We start from the raw sequence: 19517 nt of genomic DNA, 5'->3' as shown, positions 1-19517 counted from the left end.
AGTTAGTATATAAAGGGATAGAAGGAAAACTTCCAGTTAGGAAACTTGTGTTATAATGAAGATGATCCCCTGCCCTGGTGCACTTCCATTGTAGGAGATCCTATAGGGAGGGTGAGGTCAGCACAGTGAATACTTTTAAAGCTGCTGCTCTGATGACTGGAACTTTTTGAATCAAAGCAGCAGCACAACATTCAGAAAAAGGTAAATCAGAACTTTATATTAGGATTTATTCACTTGCCAATCAGTGTTAATATCCTTGATGAAAATATTTTCGTCATAGGTTTTGTCAGCTGCATATTTTCAGTGATGAAAACTAAACAAAAATAAAATTAGAATTAAGTCAATTGGCAAAAGCTATGAAGAAAATCAGTTCCAGTTTTCACCAACGAACGAAAATGTGAAAGACGGACATTTACCCACCTGAAATTCTGCTTTCCTCGCAGCTCGTCTGTTAAAGCTCTAGCCCCCTATCTCTCGGCAAGCTGTATTGGCTGAGAGACACAGGCTCCCTCTGTGCCTGCTGCCTGGAGATTACTGGAATGTAATGGAGATTCTAGTCGACTAAAATTAAAACAATTCAGATGACTAAAATCCGACTAAAACAAAAATGGCATTTTAGTCAAAAGACTGACTAAAACTAAATTGAAATTTGACTTTAAAATTAACTGCTGTCAATTGTTATTCTAAGTAGTATTTTCCCCAAAGGATTGTACCTTAATAATTCTCTTTGTGTTTGAAGCCAATGCAGAGCTGGATACCGGATGTGCCAGAGTCTCTCCTGTGGGTTCAACAGCTGGTTCCATGAGAAACCTAAGCAATGACCAGGACCTTGTTTCCCAAGCAAGACAGCAGTATCTGGAGGTCTTGAAGAAAAATTACAAAATTTAAACACTACTAGAATATCCTAAACTTGAAATTGTTTACAGGAAAGTCTTCTCTAAATGTTAATGTGAAAATATTTTTATGCTTTCTTAGCCAGCCATCTGGTTTGCAAAGATGCACATTGCACCTGCACTCAAATCACATCACTTAAGTACTTAACAGAACTGTGATGAATAGTTTTTTTGTTTTTATTATTTATATATTTATTGTATTTTACTATACTCCTTCCATTGAGCCACTACTATTGACTAAGTGTCTACTCAGAATAGTGTTTCATAATATGGTTGATGTTGCGCTAGGGTACAACTACATTTGGGAAGCATCACTACATAGCTAATGAAACATACAAAATACATAATACATCCCAGAGGTTATTTTAGGGGACCTGTTCACTTTATAGTGGATAAACCTGACAACAAGCAGCATTTTTTTGCACACTTACTGCAGGCTAAAGGGACTATATTGTTTTTCAATGACTTTTAGGTACTCCTGTAAAAGATTTGCTTGATGTAAATAATCTTGCCAGTATGGGTTTATCTTTGTAAAAAAAAAAATTAGTCTATGGTTTTTAATTGTATGAAGGGAAGCAGCCATTTTGCTTTTGATATATGTAGACTCTGCTTCCCGCCTCGCAATGATACACCCGTGTTTGCGCTTTAAAGTAAACCTTTCCGAAGAGAAATATGGGCCTGCCATTATTGACTTCTTTCTGAAAATATTAGTTGCCTGGCTGCTATGCTGGTTTCAATATTTTCAAACTTGCTGACTCAGAACAAGAAAACATATGCAGAAAGGAGTCCATACATGTTTACACATTCCAGGTCAGTGAAGGTAAAATGGTCAGCATGAGAGCTAAGCATTGTCTGAATGAGAAATCAGCAATGGTATCCTCCATACTTCTCTCAATAAAGTTTTCTTTAAAAGCCAAAACATTTTGCATTGCTATTTTGTGTCCTTGTTGTGAAGCTGTTCTCTCACTTTGTGTCCTGTCAGACAGAACAGGCAGTGAGTGGAAATCTTAATGGGGGCACAAACCGCAATGAAAACCTGATAGGGATTCTAACTTTTCCTAATCTATCCAAAATTTTAAAACATGTTTTATTTGTAATTGGTCTTTAACAGCTTTCCGACCACCCTGTAGCAGATATACTGCTACAGGGCGGCACGGGTGCACAAAACCATGTATATATACATGATTTTGTAATTCCGGGTAGGGGGGCGCATGCGGCTGTCAATCACCGGGTCCCGGACAGTGATTACTCGCTGGCGCCTGGTGATTGCCGAGGATCTCCGACGGGGGGAGAACTGTTAGTAAACAAAACAGTTCTCCTCCCTGTCAGCTCCTGCACACTCCATGCAAAGCAGTGTGCTTACAGTGAAGCACACAGACACAGCCCCATAGTAAAACACACCCATCACACAGTTAACCTTTTGATCGCCCCAGATGTTAACCCCTTTCTGCCCAGTGCCATTAGTACAGTGTAAGTCCTTTTTATTTGCACTGATCACAGTATTGGTGTCACTGGGAATGTCAGCGATACCAAGTCAGTTCACCCCAGTGTCAGAATGCTCCCGTAGTCCTGCTATAAGTCACTGATCGCCGCCATTACTGGTAAAAATGTAAAAAATTTAAAAATTTATGACGAAATGTGATTTTTTTTTTTTTACATTTTTTTTACTGGACATATTTAATAGCAAACAGTGAAAAATATTGTTTATTTTCTCAAAAATTTTTTTTTTTTTTCTATAGCGCAAAAAATAAAAAACACATAAACGATCAAATATCACCAAAAGAAAGCTCAATTTGTGGGAAAAAAGGACACAAATTTAATTTGGGTGCAGTGTTGCATGACCGCGCAATTGTCAGTTAAAGTAACGCAGCGCCGTAACGCAAAAAATGGCCTGGTCAGGAAGGGGGTAAATCCTCAGGAGAGCAAGTGGTTAATGCTCCTTCTCACAATGGAATTCTGAATGGAACAATTCATTGAAAACAAAGTGCGGCTAATATCTATCCTCAACAGTTACATAATAAAAACGGTTCCCTGCAAAGAAGAAACAAAATATTTACCTCTCCAACTGCCCATGCCACCACACACCACTCTGATGCATCCCCTGAAATCTCCCCTATGGTGCTCTGTGGTTTCTGCCACTGACCCCACCTTCTCTAAAGAACACAGGTGTTAGGCAGTATAGGCAGCAGTAAGTATTTCTTTTCGCCTTTGTAGAGACAGCTCTTATTCTGATTTTGTTCTGCAACAGTCGCTTTAAGCAGTTAGGGAGCCATTGTAGCAGCTAGTCCACCCTGCATTTAGTGCCTAGTTAACAAATAATATTTACTACCACTGCAAATTAAACAAAAGTCTCATCAGAATTTACTTTACACTGCAGTAATAACTAATTATTTGTGCTCATAGAAGATACATTATACTTTCCCTTTAACAGCAGGGAAAGACACCCTAAATTATATGACATATTCTGGGGAAATAACCAAGCTCTCTGTACTATTATCAGAGTGTAAGAAGCTGTCAGAAGTGGCATGCGCCAAATTAACAGAGCAGATAGACCTGTTCAAGATCTGTTTGCACCAGTTTCTATTTCTGAGTGAAATAGAAATTAGCACAGGTTGTGCACCTGATTAACAAAGGGAATACAGCTGCTTTCCATACAGAAAAGTGCTGAAGAGTCCCACCACTTGTGACTTTGTCATATAAGTTGCCATCAGATAACTCGCATCCCTCCTGCTTGTGCAGTGCTTACGCTACACGAGCAGAGAGTGCTTAGGGTTAACAAGTCTCCTCGGTGTGCACCTGGTTAACAAAGGGAATACGGCTGCTTTCCATACAGAAAATGCTGCAGATTCCCACCAGTTGTGACTTTGTCATATGAGTTGCCATCAGATAGCTCACATTCTTCCTGCTTGTGCAGTGATTACACTACACGAGCAGAGAGTGCTTAGGGTTATCAAGCCTCTTTGGTGTGCTCCTGGTTAAAAAGGGAATACGGCTGCTTTCCATACAGAAAAGTGCTGCAGATTCCCACCACTTGTGACTTTGTCATATAAGTTGCCATCAGATAACTCACATCTCTCCTGCTTGTGCAGTGCTTACACTACACGAGCAGAGAGTGCTTAGGGTTAACAAGCCTCCTCGGCGTGCACCTGGTTAACAAAGGGAATACGGCTGCTTTCCATACAGAAAAGTGCTGCAGATTCCCACCAGTTGTGACTTTATCATATGAGTTGCCATCAGATGGCTCACATCCCTCCTGCTTGTGCAGTGCTTACACTACACGAGCAGAGAGTGCTTAGGGTTAACAAGCCTCCTCCTCCCTCTGCTCTGAGCCGAACTGGGGAGGAAGGGGGGCAGGACTGGCAGAGAGATTGGAACATGCATCTCCATCTTCTCCATTCTGTGTCCTGTGTGGTGTGCCTTTCAGAACAAAAAACAGATCGCTCCTGATTAACACCTCTTTTGTTAATTAGGAGCAGCATCTGCTCTGTGTTCTAAATTTAGAAGAGTAGAGCAGCTTGATCTTGCACAACTCTTTGTTAATTCTGTCCATTGATGTTCGTAAAAGGATTTGTAATTCTTTACTCAAATTGTGTAAACAATCTTTTATCCAATCATGTCAGAAGCAAATTGGTGTTTACTTATTTCATCTGCACATAGTTACATAGTCTGGCTGAAAAAAGACAAAAGTCCATCCAGTTCCAACCATAAATACCATGATTGGGTATATAAAGCAAACAGGAAATTTCTTTTCACATACTAATTGAAGTGAATATTTACATAATCTTGAGTGAAGATTCTTAACCCCATTATCTCTGATACAGACTTGGACAAATTTGTTGGTACCCTTCCAAGAAAAAAGAACCTAAAATTTGGTCTTTGAAAAAACTTAAAACAAACAAAATTAGTTGGCATCCATCATAGTTTTTTCCATGTTAAATCAAAAGCAAAGTCTGATTTCTTTTTTTTATTTTTTAAAAAAATATTTTAAATGATGAGACCCTTACCCTAATACTTTTTGGCACTCCCTTTATGGGCAGTCTCTGCAATCAGATGATTTTGTAGCTTCTGCACCTGCCAATAGGGAGTTTGTCCAACTCTTCTTGAGTAAGCTACTCAAGAAGAGGTTTGAAGGGTTCCTTCTCAAGGCTGCATGTTTTAGCTCTTTCAAAAGGACTCCTATCAGGGCTCATAGAAGGCCACTTCAGTGCGACATTCTTCTGTGCTTTTAGCTGTGTGGTTTGGGTCATTATCCTGTTGGAGGATCTATGACCTGCAACTCCTTGATAGTCTTTTGAATCTGTGCAGGGCACAATGAACTCTAGACACGTTGTGTCAGATGTAGCAAAGACACCCCTAAACATATCCAATCCTCCTGCATGTTTCACAGTAGGTAGTGTTCTTTTATTTGAAAATGTCTGTGATCATACAGTATAGCTGATGTGACTGGACAGAGGAGACGAAACTGGAGATTTTGTGCAAAGGACATTTTTCCAGACTCAGTGTGGCTTGTCAGTATGCATTTTAGCAAATTCTTTCAGGGTTTTTATATTTTCCATTTTCCTTTGAGCCCGCTGTCAGTCAAAAACCTTGGGATGGTGCAGTCATATACAGATGTATAGTACCTTGACCTTGGAGTTCAGCTTTTATCTTTTTGGAACTGTTTGCAATCTAGTCGCACTATCCTTCTGTTCAGTTGAGGGGTTGCTTTTTCCCTTGCAATCACGTCCTGGGAGGTTGGCTATACTCCATGGATCTTAAACTGCTTAAATGTATTTGCAACTGTAACCACACCTCAGGCTGCTTAGGTATTATAACCTTTATCTTTGACATGGTGCTCTACTATTTTCTTTCTGATCTCCTTCGACAGCTCTCTTGCTTTCTCTGGTTCATGTTCAGTGTGGTATGCACAGTGATACCAAACAAAATAACTACTTATCTCCATTTCAATAGGCTGACAGATTACAGGATTAAAGACATGTGTGATACAAATTAAAGAGAACAGTTAGTTTGAAATATCACTATGTTCCAAAAATTGTTTAAACCCAAAGCATTAATTTCTGAGTTGAAGGGAATAAAAAAAGTTTAACATTTATACTTTGCGTTTGCAGAGCTGTTGATATCTGACATCATAGGGTTCCTGTCAAATCTGTTATCTGTAAAAATTATATGTGGGCTATTTATTCCATCTTTATACATCCAATCTGTATACAAAACTGAAAGAAAAAGTTTTGGGTAGAGTGGGGAAAGATTAGTACTCCTGGCAGGTTTTACTGCAGTTGGAAGTTCTGCTGGAGAGATCCCTTCACTCCTTATCTGGTTTGTTCTCAAGACAGGAAGTGGAGGGAAGTCTTAACAGTAACGCAGAAGTAAAAAATATTTTTAAAGCATAACTAAAGGCAAAACCGTTTTTTTTTTATTTTTGAGTAGAGGAGAGGAATTGGAACCCTTGTCAGTTTGTTTGTTTTTTGTTTTGCTAAATGTGCCCCCATTTGGGAGATGTATCCTCTCTATTTGCCACTATCATTGAAAGTGAAAGTAAAAGAAACATCCACATTTTGAGTTGACAGCAGAAAAGCAATCTTCCAATGGGGAGAATAGTTCTGGTGACCCTGTTGACACCACAGGATTCCCTCACTTTGGAAGGATTTTCTCTCACTTCCTGTTTTGGGACAGGAAGTGAAGAGAAATCTCCCTAGTGGGATGCAGATAATAAAAAAGAGGTTATAACCCTCTCTTGTGCTATCCAAAATTTAAAAAAATGCTTTAGTTCTACTTTAAGTATAAGAATGCTGGAACTTCAGCCAGCTTCATATTGTTGTCTTTTTTCCCTCACTTCTGTCTGTTTAAACATTGTCCCCAGAGCAGAAAATGGGGAGAATAACTCTTTAAGGAGCCCGGGATAGCAGTAGACCCTGAGAGGGGCTCTAACCTTTCCCCGTTCTTTTCAAAACAAAGGTTTTGGGTATAGATACATTTGAAAGACAAGTGTATTTTGACTGTGGCCCTTTATATAAACCAAACTAAATGTGTACAGTCTTTAATGCGCTGTATGTTCAGTGTGGTCCATTTTGCTTCCTTTCAACGTTTTAATGTATATACTGTATTTTTTGTATATTCCAATGTTTATCCATTGTGTATTTAGCTCATTCTGTGTCAGTATTTACCCAAAGTGTTAGTGCCAAGAAAGATTTGCTATGTATTTTTATAGAGATGACTATTATTCAAAATACACTGCTGTGAAGACGGTACCGTTTTGCTTTTGTCGCTGAAGATTTGGTACGGATAAGAATGTACTGTGTACCTTTGGTACTGTCTGCCTCATACTGTCTTAAGTGTAGACTGCTTCGGATTTTTATGGGAACTATGTGGTTAAGCAGTCTCTTTGACACATTTTAGTACAGAGGAAATGATACAGTTGCTATGCTATTTTTTAATGGACATTTTTCTATTTATTAATTTCATGAAAATGGGTACAAGACTTCAGTTTACACAGAACACTTCTGTATTTACTGTAAAAAGAATACTATCTTAATGTCACAAAAATATACCTTGTGTTAGTACCAAATAAACGGTTTATACAGATTGTCTGGATTTTTTTGTCTTATTACAGTGCAACAGCGTGAATTTTGTAAGCACTTATTTTAATGTGATTTAATTCCAAAATCGCCCAAATCATCTGTAAACCATAATGGTAATGACTGAATGGTTTCCTGTTAGTAGAGGAAAAAGTCCATGGGGAATGTTATCATGTGAAATATGTGGGTGTGTACTACAGTTCCCGCAAAAAAAAATTAAAATGTGCTTACTTTTTGCTCTTACTAAAGATTCTCAGTGGTTTCCTATCACTTTTGGGTCAGGAGCACATGACACAGGTCTCTTTCCTGCCAGCAGTAACATGCTGCTGTGTATTTCTTTGCAGAGCAGAAAAATACACAACAGCATATTTCCCTAGTAAAACACACAGCACATTATGTTAAACAACACACAGTTTGGATTAAAAAAGAAACAGCACACCGTTAACCCTTTGATCACCCCAGATGTTAACACCTTCCTGCCAGTGTCATTAGTACAGTGTCAGTGCTTTTTATTAGCACGGACCACTGTATTAGTGTCATTGGGATGTCAGTGGCAGTTAGTCAGTTCCCCCCCAGTGTCAGAATGCCCGCCGCAGTCCCGCTACAAGTCGCTGATTGCCACCATTTTCAGAAGCTATAACTTTCACATAAACCAATTAATTTACACGTATTGAGATTTTTTTTTTTTTAGCAAAAACATATAGCAAACATATAAGCATATTGGCTTACATTTATGACGAAATATGATTTATTTTTTTTTTTTCCTGGATATGTTTTATAGCAAAAAAAAATATTGGGGTTTTTTTTTCAAAATTGTAGGTCTTTTATTGTTTATAGCACAAAAATACAAATCGTACAGGTGATCAAATACCACCAAAAAAAAGCTCTATTTGCGGAGAAAGAAGGACATAAATTCCATTTACGTACAGCATTGCATGACCACGCAATTGTCAGTTAAAGTAACACCGCACCGTATCACAAAAAAAGCCTGGATCAGGAAGGGGGGTACATCCTCTGGAGGAAAAACGTGAACTGTTTAGTAGATAATTGCTGCAGCAGTGCTGGTGAACCGTTTAGGAGATATTTGCTGTAGCAGTGTTGGTGATGTCACCAGCGCATGCGCAATGTGCTCTCAATGGACGCTGTGCCGCAGCTGAATTTCCAGCGCACATGTCCGGGACTGGCGCCATTGCTGCTCGGCCAGTCAAATGGCTGCTGCCTGTGAACCCAAAAGTAAGACCAGGTGAAGATGAAAGCCTCGGAGAGCCATGACTGCGCTCCGCTGAAGGGCTGTTTTCAGGTAAGTCTTTCATAATGTACTAGTATGCGATGCATACCTGCACATTTTGCTCTCAACTTGCAGGGAGATTTTTTTTAAATTTACTTTTTTGTGGTTTACTACCATTTTAAACGCAGTTGTACTGTTCTATTCTATATCTCATGGTTCCTCTAATGCAGGGGTCCTCAAACTACGGCCCGCGGGCCACATGCGGCCTGTCGAGGCCATTTATCCGGCCCGCCAGCAGGGGCGGGACAGGAAGGGACACTAAGTACAGGGGCGGGCAGGGGGCTGCTGTATCTCACCTGGCTCCGGTCCCAGTCCCACGATGATCCAGTCCAGGAAGCGCTGCTCCTTCATTCACTCCGGCCACTCCCTCACTCCTGCCGCTCGGCTCCGCCTCCTCACCGGTGATTGGGCGCCAGAACTGTAGCTCAGGAAAGGCACACAGGCGGCCAATCACCTGCGAGGAGGCGGAGCCGAGCGGCCCCGCGAACATCGAGTGAGAGGCCGGAGTGAAGAAGGACAGCTGACAAGTAAGTGTGCCATGCTGATGGTGCTGCTGCAACCAGGTATGCTGGCTGCAGTAGCACCTAGGCTGGAGCAGGGGTCAGCAAGTTACGTGTCAGTGGGCGGAATAGTGCCCCATCACTAGTGTCAATAGTGCCCCATCAATAGTGTCACTGATACTAATGATGGGGCATTATTCCTCCCACTGACACCAATGATGGGGCGCTATTCCTCCCCCCCACTGACACCAACGATGGGGCACTATTCCTCCCCCCCACTGACTCCAACGATGGGGCACTATTCCACCCACCACTGACACCAATGTTGGGACACTATCCCTCCCACTGACACCAATGACGGGGCACTATTCCCCTCCACTGACACAATGACGTACTATTCCTCCCACTGACACCAAAGATGGGGCACTATTCTTCCCACTGACACCAATGATGAGACACTATTCCTCCCACTGACACCAATGATGGGGCACTATTTCCCCCCACTGACACCAATGACATACTATTCCTCCCACTGACACCAGTGACGGAGCACTATTCCCCCCCACTGACACCAATGACGTACTATTCCTCCCACTGACACCAAAGATGGGACACTATTCCTCCCACTGACACCAATGATGGGGCACGATTCTTCCCAGTGACACCAATGATGGGACACTATTCCTCCCACTGACACCAATGATGGGGCACTATTCCCCCCCCCCCACACTGACACCAACGATGGGGCACTATTCCTCCCCCCACTGATACCAATAATGGGGCACTATTCCTCCCCCCACTGATACTAATGATGGGGCACTATTCCTCGAACTGACACCAATGATGGGGCACTATTCCTCCCACTGACACTAATGATGGGGCACTAAGTGTGCTGTGCTGATGGTGCTGCTGAACCAGGTATGCTGGCTGCAGTAGCACCTAGGCTGGAGTAGGGGTCAGCAAATTACGTCTCATTGGTGTCAGTGGGAGGAATAGTGCCCCATCATTGGTGTCACTGATACTAATGATGGGGCATTATTCCTCCCACTGACACCAATGATGGGGCACTATTCCTCCACTGACACCAATGATGGGACACTATTTCTCCCCCCACTGCCACCAACGATGGGGCACTATTCCACCCCCCCACTGACACCAATGATGGGGCACTATTCCTCCCCCCACTGACACCAACGATGGGGCACTATTCCACCCCCCCACTGACACCAACGATGGAACACTATTCCTTCCCCCACTGACACCAATGTTGGGACACTATCCCTCCCACTGATACCAATGATGGGGCACTATTCCCCTCCACTGACACAATGACGTACTATTCCTCCCACTGACACCAAAGATGGGGCACTATTCTTCCCACTGACACCAATGATGGGACACTATTCCTCCCACTGACACCAATGATGGGGCACTATTTCCCCCCACTGACACCAATGACGTACTATTCCTCCCACTGACACCAAAGATGGGACACTATTCTTCCCACTGACACCAATGATGGGGCACTATTCTTCCCACTGACACCAATGATGGGACACTATTCCTCCCACTGACACCAATGATGGGGCACTATCCCCCACACTGACCCCAACGATGGGGCACTATTCCTCCCCCCACTGACACCAATAATGGGGCACTATTCCTCCCCCCACTGATACTAATGATGGGGCACTATTCCTCGAACTGACACCAATGACGGGCCACGATTCTTCCCACTGACACCAATGATGAGGTACTATTCCTCCCATTGACACTAATGATGGGGCACGATTCTTCCCACTGACACCAATGATGGGACACGATTCCTCCCACTGACACCAATGATGGGGCACGATTCCTCTCACTGATACCAATGGTGGGGCACTATTCCTCCCCCTGATACTAATGATGGGGCACTATTCCTCCCACTGACACCAATGATGGGGCACTATCCCCCACACTGACCCCAACGATGGGGCACTATTCCTCCCCCCACTGACACCAATAATGGGGCACTATTCCTCCCCCCACTGATACTAATGATGGGGCACTATTCCTCGAACTGACACCAATGACGGGCCACGATTCTTCCCACTGACACCAATGATGAGGCACTATTCCTCCCATTGACACTAATGATGGGGCACGATTCCTCCCACTGACACCAATGATGGGACACGATTCCTCCCACTGACACCAATGATGGGGCACGATTCCTCTCACTGATACCAATGGTGGGGCACTATTCCTCCCCCTGATACCAATGATGGGGCACTATTCCTCCCACTGACACCAATGATGGGGCACTATTTTGCTCCATAAGACACACTTGGGGGGAAATGTCTGTGCGTCTTATGGAGCGGCCAGCCCAGTATTCCCGCTGTCGTTGTATGTCCGCAGACTCTAGTCATCTCCTGTACTGTGTCCGCATTTGTTCATAGTTTTTTTTTTCTTTTAAAACTATAGTCCGGCCCTCCAACGGTCTGAGGGACAGTGAACTGGCCCCGTTTAAAAAGTTTGAGGACCCCTGCTCTAATGGGTGCTGGCTCTGTGGCGTTTTTCTATCAAGCCCCAAAGTGCATAAGTGCAGCCCAGTAAGTGAAGTCAAGTAAGCGAGAGTCCTACTCTTTAAAATCTTTTTCTTTGCCGATTAGCTTAGAAACGTATTTATTTTTCTTCTAGTTTAACTTCCAGAAAGCAAAATACCAGAGAGGAAAGAAAATGTTGAAGATGTGCTGTTATTAGCATTAGGCTGTCAAATTCTTACAATAAATGTTTTTGTGTGTAAATTGCACTCAAAGTGGTTAAAGTTAAACATTTTTTCTTATTCTTACATCACAGGACCCAGAGCAGGCTTAATAAATATGTCTACTTGGGTTATGCACCACCTATAGATTAATGGGCACTGCCAAACAAAGACAGGATGTCCTCCTCTATATAAGCCCACCTCCCAAGGAGAGCATCAGTTTTTTTGCCAGTGTCTGAAATCGATGGTCACGAATGTGCAGCTCCCTTCACAAACATTACCAGGTCTCAGCGGTCCCTGTAGGGATTAAGTATCTGTATTTCTGATCCATTCTTGCAGTGGTTGGTACCCAGGCCTTGTTATGTTGGCACTGGAAGTCTCATTGGGCTTGCCTGTAAAGCGACCGTTTGCTGGACTCTGCGGGTAACAGAAACCTTGCACAGTTGTACTGACCAAAGCATTTTAAGTGAAGGCGTCACGGAGCCTTCCCCCCCATCCTCTAGACTTGCTGCCTGCCACCCCCCCACCCCTCACTCTTCTGTCCCGTCCATGCTGGGACTTCTAGTCCTCCGTGTCCCTGACACAGGCAGCCCTCAGCAGCCCCTTACCCACCTCGCTTGCAGTCTGGCCCCCTGCTGAAAGAATCCACAAACAGGACCCCTCCTCCCTTCCCCCTCATGCACATCTTTCCGGAGACCTGGGAGACAGGGCCCGTTGCCATGGTAACCCGACAGGAAGTCTCCAGTTTCCAACAAGGCGCCCAGCTCTATACTTAATGGTGAGCAGGGAAAAAAAAACCCTTCTGCTCTCCTGGCTGCGTGAGAGGAGTCTGTACTGCATGCCAGCTTCTCTCATAGGGCCATCCCCCATCCTCCTCCTCATCTCCCTGACTGACCGGACTGTCTGTGCTGCCTGGAATCCCTGCACTGTGGAGAAATCTTCTGCTGTCCCCGTGAATCTGCCTGGCTCGATCTATCCCCTGCCTGGACTTAACCCCTTGCTCTCTGTGAACCTGCCTGGACTTAACCCTTCCCTGCCTGGAGCCTCCTATGTGGATTAAGCCTGTGGATTACCATACCCCTGTTGTTCCATATTGCCTCCCAAAGAACTTTACTGTGTTGCTGTGTCTGGTGTGGATCTGTGGACTAAAGGAACTGTTGTCTGTGCCCCAAAAACCTCCCCAATAAACTAAAATATTTTTTTCATTTTACTTTTTTTTCCCCTCAAGATATTTTTTCTTCAATCAAGACTTGCAGGCTGCTGCGTTGATCTCAATGTGCATTGATCCGGATCAGCTAATTATTATACAAGATTTTTTATAGCGCCAACAGTTTTCTCAGTGCTTTACAAAATAAAGAGACAATACAGCAACAATACAGTTCAATACAAGAGGGTTAAAAGGGCCCTGCTCCTTGGAGCTTACAATCTAAGAGTACTTCGTGTCGCCTTAGAGGCATACCTAGACCCAGTTGGAGTGAAGATTGCAGTGTTGGACTGTAACCTTCAGGCACTGGGCTCAGCCTATAGCACTATACCGACTTTTAGGTACTGTTAGCCACGAGAGTGCTTTCAAGGTATCAAGCCGTGGTGGGCCCTGTCTCTATTGACGCTTCAGAAAGCCACACAGCAGAAAATTGGAAACAACTATATTTGGTACCTTTTGTAGTTACCACTCTATTCTTATTTCATCAGTCTCTGAAAGAAGGGGTTATATGCTGGGGAATTACTGCTGCCTCATCTGGAGTATAGGGCATGTGCACTGTTTGCTCTGTCCCACCCTTTTTTTCCTTAAGAATCAGATAGCTTCTTCCTATCATTGTTCCTCACTGCAAGAAACAGTTTTCATCCTTGCTGCAGCCTACAATGACCTGGTGACCTCTGGTCAATAACACTTTTGCTGTCACCAACTTAAGGCTTACATTCTCTATATTTACACACACTCCCAGCTTCTGCAGCATTCAGGACTAAGTTAACATTCATAAAGCCCACTATTAGCTTTCTGGTGAAAGTGATTCTAGTAGCTGTAAAGCTGCCTACTTCCACCAGAGCATTCCAATAATATATTGTGTTTGTGAGCCCTAAATTAAAGTGGTTCTAAAGCCATGAGGTTTTTTTTTACCCTAATGCATTCTATGCATTAAGGTAAAAAACCTTCTCTGCTGCAGGATCCCCCCAGCCCCCACCTTTATTCTTACCTGAGCCCAATCCGATCAAGCGACATGCACGATAGCAAAGGCTCACGCCACTGTCTCCATCCTCATTGGGCACATTGATAGCAGTCAATCAACTTCAGTGACGAGGGAGTAGGGGGGCAGGGCCAAGTCCCACTGTTTGTGTCAATTGATGCAGCAGCGGAGTCAGGAATGAGCACGCATGAGAGCCCCCATGGGAAGCAGCTTCCCGTGGGGGCACTGGACAGAGATGAGCCTGGAGCACTGGCGGGGGACCTGAGAAAAGGAGGTTCAGGGCCTCTCTGTGCAATCCCATTGCCCAGAGCAGGTAAGTTTAGAGATGACTGTTATTTTTTTTATTTTTTTTAAATTTTCTTTATAAATCACTTTTTTTTTTTTTTTAACTGAAAACATGAGTTTAATAAGCAATTGCGCTTACACTGTAAAGAATTTTAAAAAATGCAATTTATATTGGTGGCCTTGTTCATTTGTCAGAGAAAATAGAGTTAACTTAATTCAACAGAACAGTTAAAGACAAAAGAGGAAATACTATGAGGGAGACCCCAGCTAAGTTTATGGAGATTCCTATGCTCACCACTGGTAGTGTAATGAAATCAGCTACTGCAAAGGAACTGCTATACAGAACTGACAATACTGCAGCAACCAGGTACAACCTATGATGATGTCTGAATTAAATAAGCAGAAAAAAGCATGACCATTAAATCTGTTGCGTTTTTCAAAGTCCTACAAGCTAGATTTTTGATGCATGTTCTCTGTGTCCAATCTAAGCATTGAGTGTGATCTCTGTAACTTACAGTTGTGATGAGATAGCGATAACTTCAACCTCAGTTGGGGTCCACATTCAGTGACTCAATCAGAATGATATCTTGCAGATCTTGTGAAGTTTATTCCATAAACTGAGAGAATCTTACAACAATAAACATTCGATAGGTCGAAAGAACATACTGTTTCTGCTTCTTGCCATGAGGCTGTTGCAATGCATCTCTGGGAAGGGGGTAGGGCTACCTATGCAACCTTAGCTGAACTAGGAAAGGGAGGAGCAGAGACAAAACACTGAAAACATTTAAAGGCATATGACAGTCATATGAAACATGACACTCCCCATCAAAATCTATGATTTCTATAGTAATGAATTTTAGTTCAAGTCCAATATAAATAATAATGAAATTTCTTTCCATGAACATCTGTAAAACAAGAGGGAAGGGAAAACAATGCAAACATTAAGCATAATGCAGATGTTGGTCTTAAAAGTCCAGGCTGAGACCTGGAAGTCCATATTCAGAGGGGAAGGTAGCAACATGCACGATTCCTTCTCACCTCCCTTTAAATCAGGTTGATGACTTGTCTTCCTCTTTGGGCAAAAGAAGTACTAGTTCCTTTATAGGCCTGAAGTAAAAGTGTGATGAACCTTCTTTGATGTCTTTAACTTCAACCTTGCGTACCTTTCCATCGTTACTTGGCAAAGTCTTTGTAATAAGATCCATGGGCCAATGGTTACGATGGGAATCCGTCTCCTTCAAAAGAACTATGTCTCTCGCTTGTAGATTGGGTTTGCTAGTTTGCCATTTATTACGACTTTGAAGGTTAGAAAGGTACTCCATCTTCCAGCGATTCCAAAACACATCAGCAAGATGTTGAACCCGTCGCCATTGATGCTTGTAAATGTTAGGGTAATCAAGTTCCTCTGTGGGAATAGTGGCTACTCCAATTTTTTGGGTAAGAAGAGTAGCTGAAGTGAGCAAAACTGGGAACTCTGGATCTGAGGACACAGGGACCAATGGTCTTGCATTGATTATAGCAGACACTTCTGCAAGAAGAGTGACTAAGACTTCATGAGTAAATTGAGAAGTTTTCTGGTCCAGTAGCATAGGGTCCAGGATCTTTCTTGCAATACAATCATGTGTTCCCAAGAGCCTCCCATGTGAGAGGAATGAGGTGGGTTGAATTCTCATTTACACTTGTTGCCATTCAAGATGTTTACTCTTTTCTGCTCCTGTAAAATTAGTCCCACAGTCAGATCTAAGTAACTTTACAGGTCCTCGTACAGAAACAAATCTTCTGAAAGCATTAATGAAACAAGAAGAGTCCATTGATTCTATCACTTCAATGTGCACTGCACGAATGCTCAAGCAAGTGAACAGCACAGCCCATCGCTTATTGTTAGCAACTCCACCACGAGTTCTGCGTGTAACATCAGTCCAGGAGCCAGAACATACTTTTTCTGCTTCTTGCCATGAGGCTGTTGCAATGCATCTCTGGGAAGGGGGGAGGGCTTACCTATGCAACATTAGCTAAACTAAAGGAAAGGGAGGAGCAGAGACAAAAACACTGAAAACATTTAAAGGCATATGACAGTCAATATGACAGTTATGTGAAACATGACAGTGCATGTTTAGTGCAGGTAAAAAAAAAAAACACCTCCCCGTTGGAATAAATGAAAAACGAGTCAAAAACAAATTTTTGCTGCATTTTTTTGTTACATATCCTTTTTTTACAGGTGCAAAGAACATCAGAGATGCAGCACAAACTCGGTAAAACGCAGAAAAAAATGCATACAGTGATAGCTAAAAATACTGCCACCCCTGCATTTCTGTCAAATAATTCTCCACTTTGCCCAGACTTGATGCAATTAAAAATGTTTAGGTAATGTTTATTTTTGTCATCTTCATGTTTCTTTTGTGGAGAGACATAAAGCCAAATCTGACACATTCCAAAAAAAACTCCATAAATGATCTGGACAAAAATTTTGGCACCCTCAATTTAATACTTGGTAGCATGTCCCTTGGAAAAAAAATAACTGAACTCAATCACTTCCTGTAACCATTAATGAGTTTCTTACACCTCTCTAGTGGAATTTTGGACCACTCTTCTTTTGCCAACTGCTCCAGGTCTCTCAGATTGGAAGGATTCCTTTTCCCAACTGCTGTTTTCAGATCTCTCCACAGTTGCTCTATGGCAAGGGTATTGAATTCAAACCTCACCAAGGTCTGGGCAGTAAAATTTGCATGCATCAGAGGTCCAACTCTCATGTAGGCCCCTTTTTTGTGTTCACCAAACCACGTTTCTGCGGTGCGATCTTGAAAAAAAAAGGATCAGGGACTTCAAGTTTCTAGCAGGTAGTGCTGACCTACCCACAACATGGGCACCAAGTGCACATGTACAGATTTGAACCTGTTCTCACATCAGGGTCTTCAATCCCCACTGCACATCACTGGATGGCGATCTGGAGGTCAGACCCCCCCCCATATTACTATCCTCAGCCCCCATATTATCATCCTTAGCTTCTTTGCCCCCCACACTACTGGCCTCAGCCCCACATTACAGTCTTCAGCCCCTCCCACTTTAATGTCCGTAGCCCCTTACATTACTTTTCTCATCCCTCCTTCACACTAATGTCCTTAGTCCCTTTAACTTCGCCCCCCACTGTCCTACCTTACAGACAGTGATTGACGGAAAGTGATTGCTAGGACTGCCCTTCATCCTAGGAACCATCACCTGCTAACCTCAGACGGCTCCCACCCTCCAGAACTGTCCTGAATCCCAGCTCTGTGAGGATGACCGCAAGACAGCTGGGGGAAGAAAAGGCTCCTAAAAATGGCAGCACTGCATGGGTCCGTATAGAACAGTGACTCGGTCCGCCATTTAGTGATGTCTGCTCTATGGGATTGAAATCTGGACTCATTGTTGGCCAGTTCAGTACTCTCCAGCACTTTGTCTAAAACCATTTTTGAGTGCTTTTGGTCATTGTCCTGCTGACGGAGTCATGACCTCTGACGGAAACCCAATTTTCTGACACTGGGCCTTACATTGCACCCCAGAATTCTCTGGTAGTCTTCAGATGTCATAATTCCATGCATACAGTCAAGAAATCCAGTGCCTGAAGCAGCAGAGCAACCCCAAAACATTGAACCAGCAAACACAAATGCTCCTGCGCTTGGGGATGGACTCGATGCAGGCTACAACCACATTAAGAATGTCCTGGAACATGCACACCTTGCTGCCCTCAAATGGACCGGAGGAATCCAAATATACTGAATGAGGAAAGAACAAAGAGAGGGCGCACAGGCCTAGTGCATTACCATAAAAAATGTTTAATAAGAAATAAAATAGGTGTTGTACTCACAAACGAGAATAAAGTCAAGGCACATCATAAAAGAACAGCTGGGTCAACACCGTGCTGAGTAAGTAACAGTCCGCAATGGGGAGTATAGACATCCAATAGGCTGGCGCGTTTCGAGGGCTCTGAGGAAGAGGCAAGTCCTTGAAATGCGTCAGCCTATTGGATGTCTACACTCCCCATTGCGGACTGTTACTCAGCGCGGTGTTGGCCCAGCTGTTCTTTTATGATGTGCCATGACTTTATTCTCGTTTGTGAGTACAACACCTATTTTATTTCTTATTAAACATTTTTTATGGTAATGCACTAGGCCTGTGCGCCCTCTCTTTGTTCTTTCCTTATTCAACCCCAAAACATCAGTGAGCCAGCACCATGTTTGACTGTATTCTTTTCTCTAAAGGCCTCATTGCTTTTCCTGAAAACAGAATGATGGGCTTTACCAAAAAGCTGTAAATTTTGTTTCATTTGTCAACAGCACATTACCCCAAAAGTATTCTGGCTTCCTCAGGTAAGTTTTCGCATGCTCTAATCTGGCTTTTTTATGTGTCAACAGTGGGGTGCTCCTGTGTCTCCTACCATAGAAATCCTTTTCATTCACATGGCGATGTATAATGCAAGCTGATAGTTGTATCATGTGCCTGAAGGTCAACTTGGATTTGTCTGGTAGTTGATTGAGGTTCTTTATCCACCATTTGAGCAGTCCTTTGTCACAATCTTTGATCAATTTTTCTCTTTCGTCCAAGTCCATGGAGATTAGTTACAGGGTCATGGGCTGTAAACTTCTTGACAATGTTGTGCACAGTGGATACAGGAACCTTAAGATCTCTGGAGATGGACTTGTAACCTTGAAATTGTCCATGCTTTTACACAATTTCTGTTCTCAAATGCTCAGACAATTCTTTGCTGCTTTTTCTCTTCTCCATGTGGCACATAGAAACACACAACAGAAAGATTGAGTCAATTTTTCACCATTTTAACTGGTTGCCCTTGTGCTTTCTATATTGCCAGCACTGGTAAATGAGGCAGGTGAGTAATTACAAATTACAGGAGCATCACAAGCTTGGAATGCAATTATTTCTTACAATTTTGAGAAAGTGCCAATAATTATGTCCAATCCATTTCTTGAGTTTTGCGTGAAATGTGTCTCAACTTTTTTGTGTCATACCAATACAAACCAAAAGCAGTAAACATGAGAATGCATAAACA

The 19517-nt window shown here is 42.9% G+C and overlaps 1 protein-coding gene across 4 annotated transcripts in view; it reads left to right on the top strand.

The window, feature by feature from the left end:
- The window catches only part of ANKRD26 (ankyrin repeat domain 26), a 124650-nt gene extending 117174 nt beyond the window's left edge, over window positions 1-7476 (top strand). For all 4 annotated transcript variants that reach the window (XM_089672102.1, XM_089672104.1, XM_089672103.1 and 1 more), the window contains one exon: window positions 740-7476. In XM_089672102.1, the coding sequence (XP_089528228.1) occupies window positions 740-888 (149 nt within the window). In that variant the 3' untranslated portion in view covers window positions 889-7476. The remainder of the gene's footprint in view (window positions 1-739) is intronic.
- Window positions 7477-19517: the final 12041 nt, after the last annotated feature.

Source organism: Staurois parvus, unplaced genomic scaffold (assembly GCF_062004578.1).
Source record: "Staurois parvus isolate SC_StPar_1 unplaced genomic scaffold, SC_StPar_1.0 ptg000120l, whole genome shotgun sequence".
Taxonomy (NCBI): domain Eukaryota; kingdom Metazoa; phylum Chordata; class Amphibia; order Anura; family Ranidae; genus Staurois; species Staurois parvus.
This window is presented reverse-complemented; position numbering and strand designations above follow the sequence as displayed.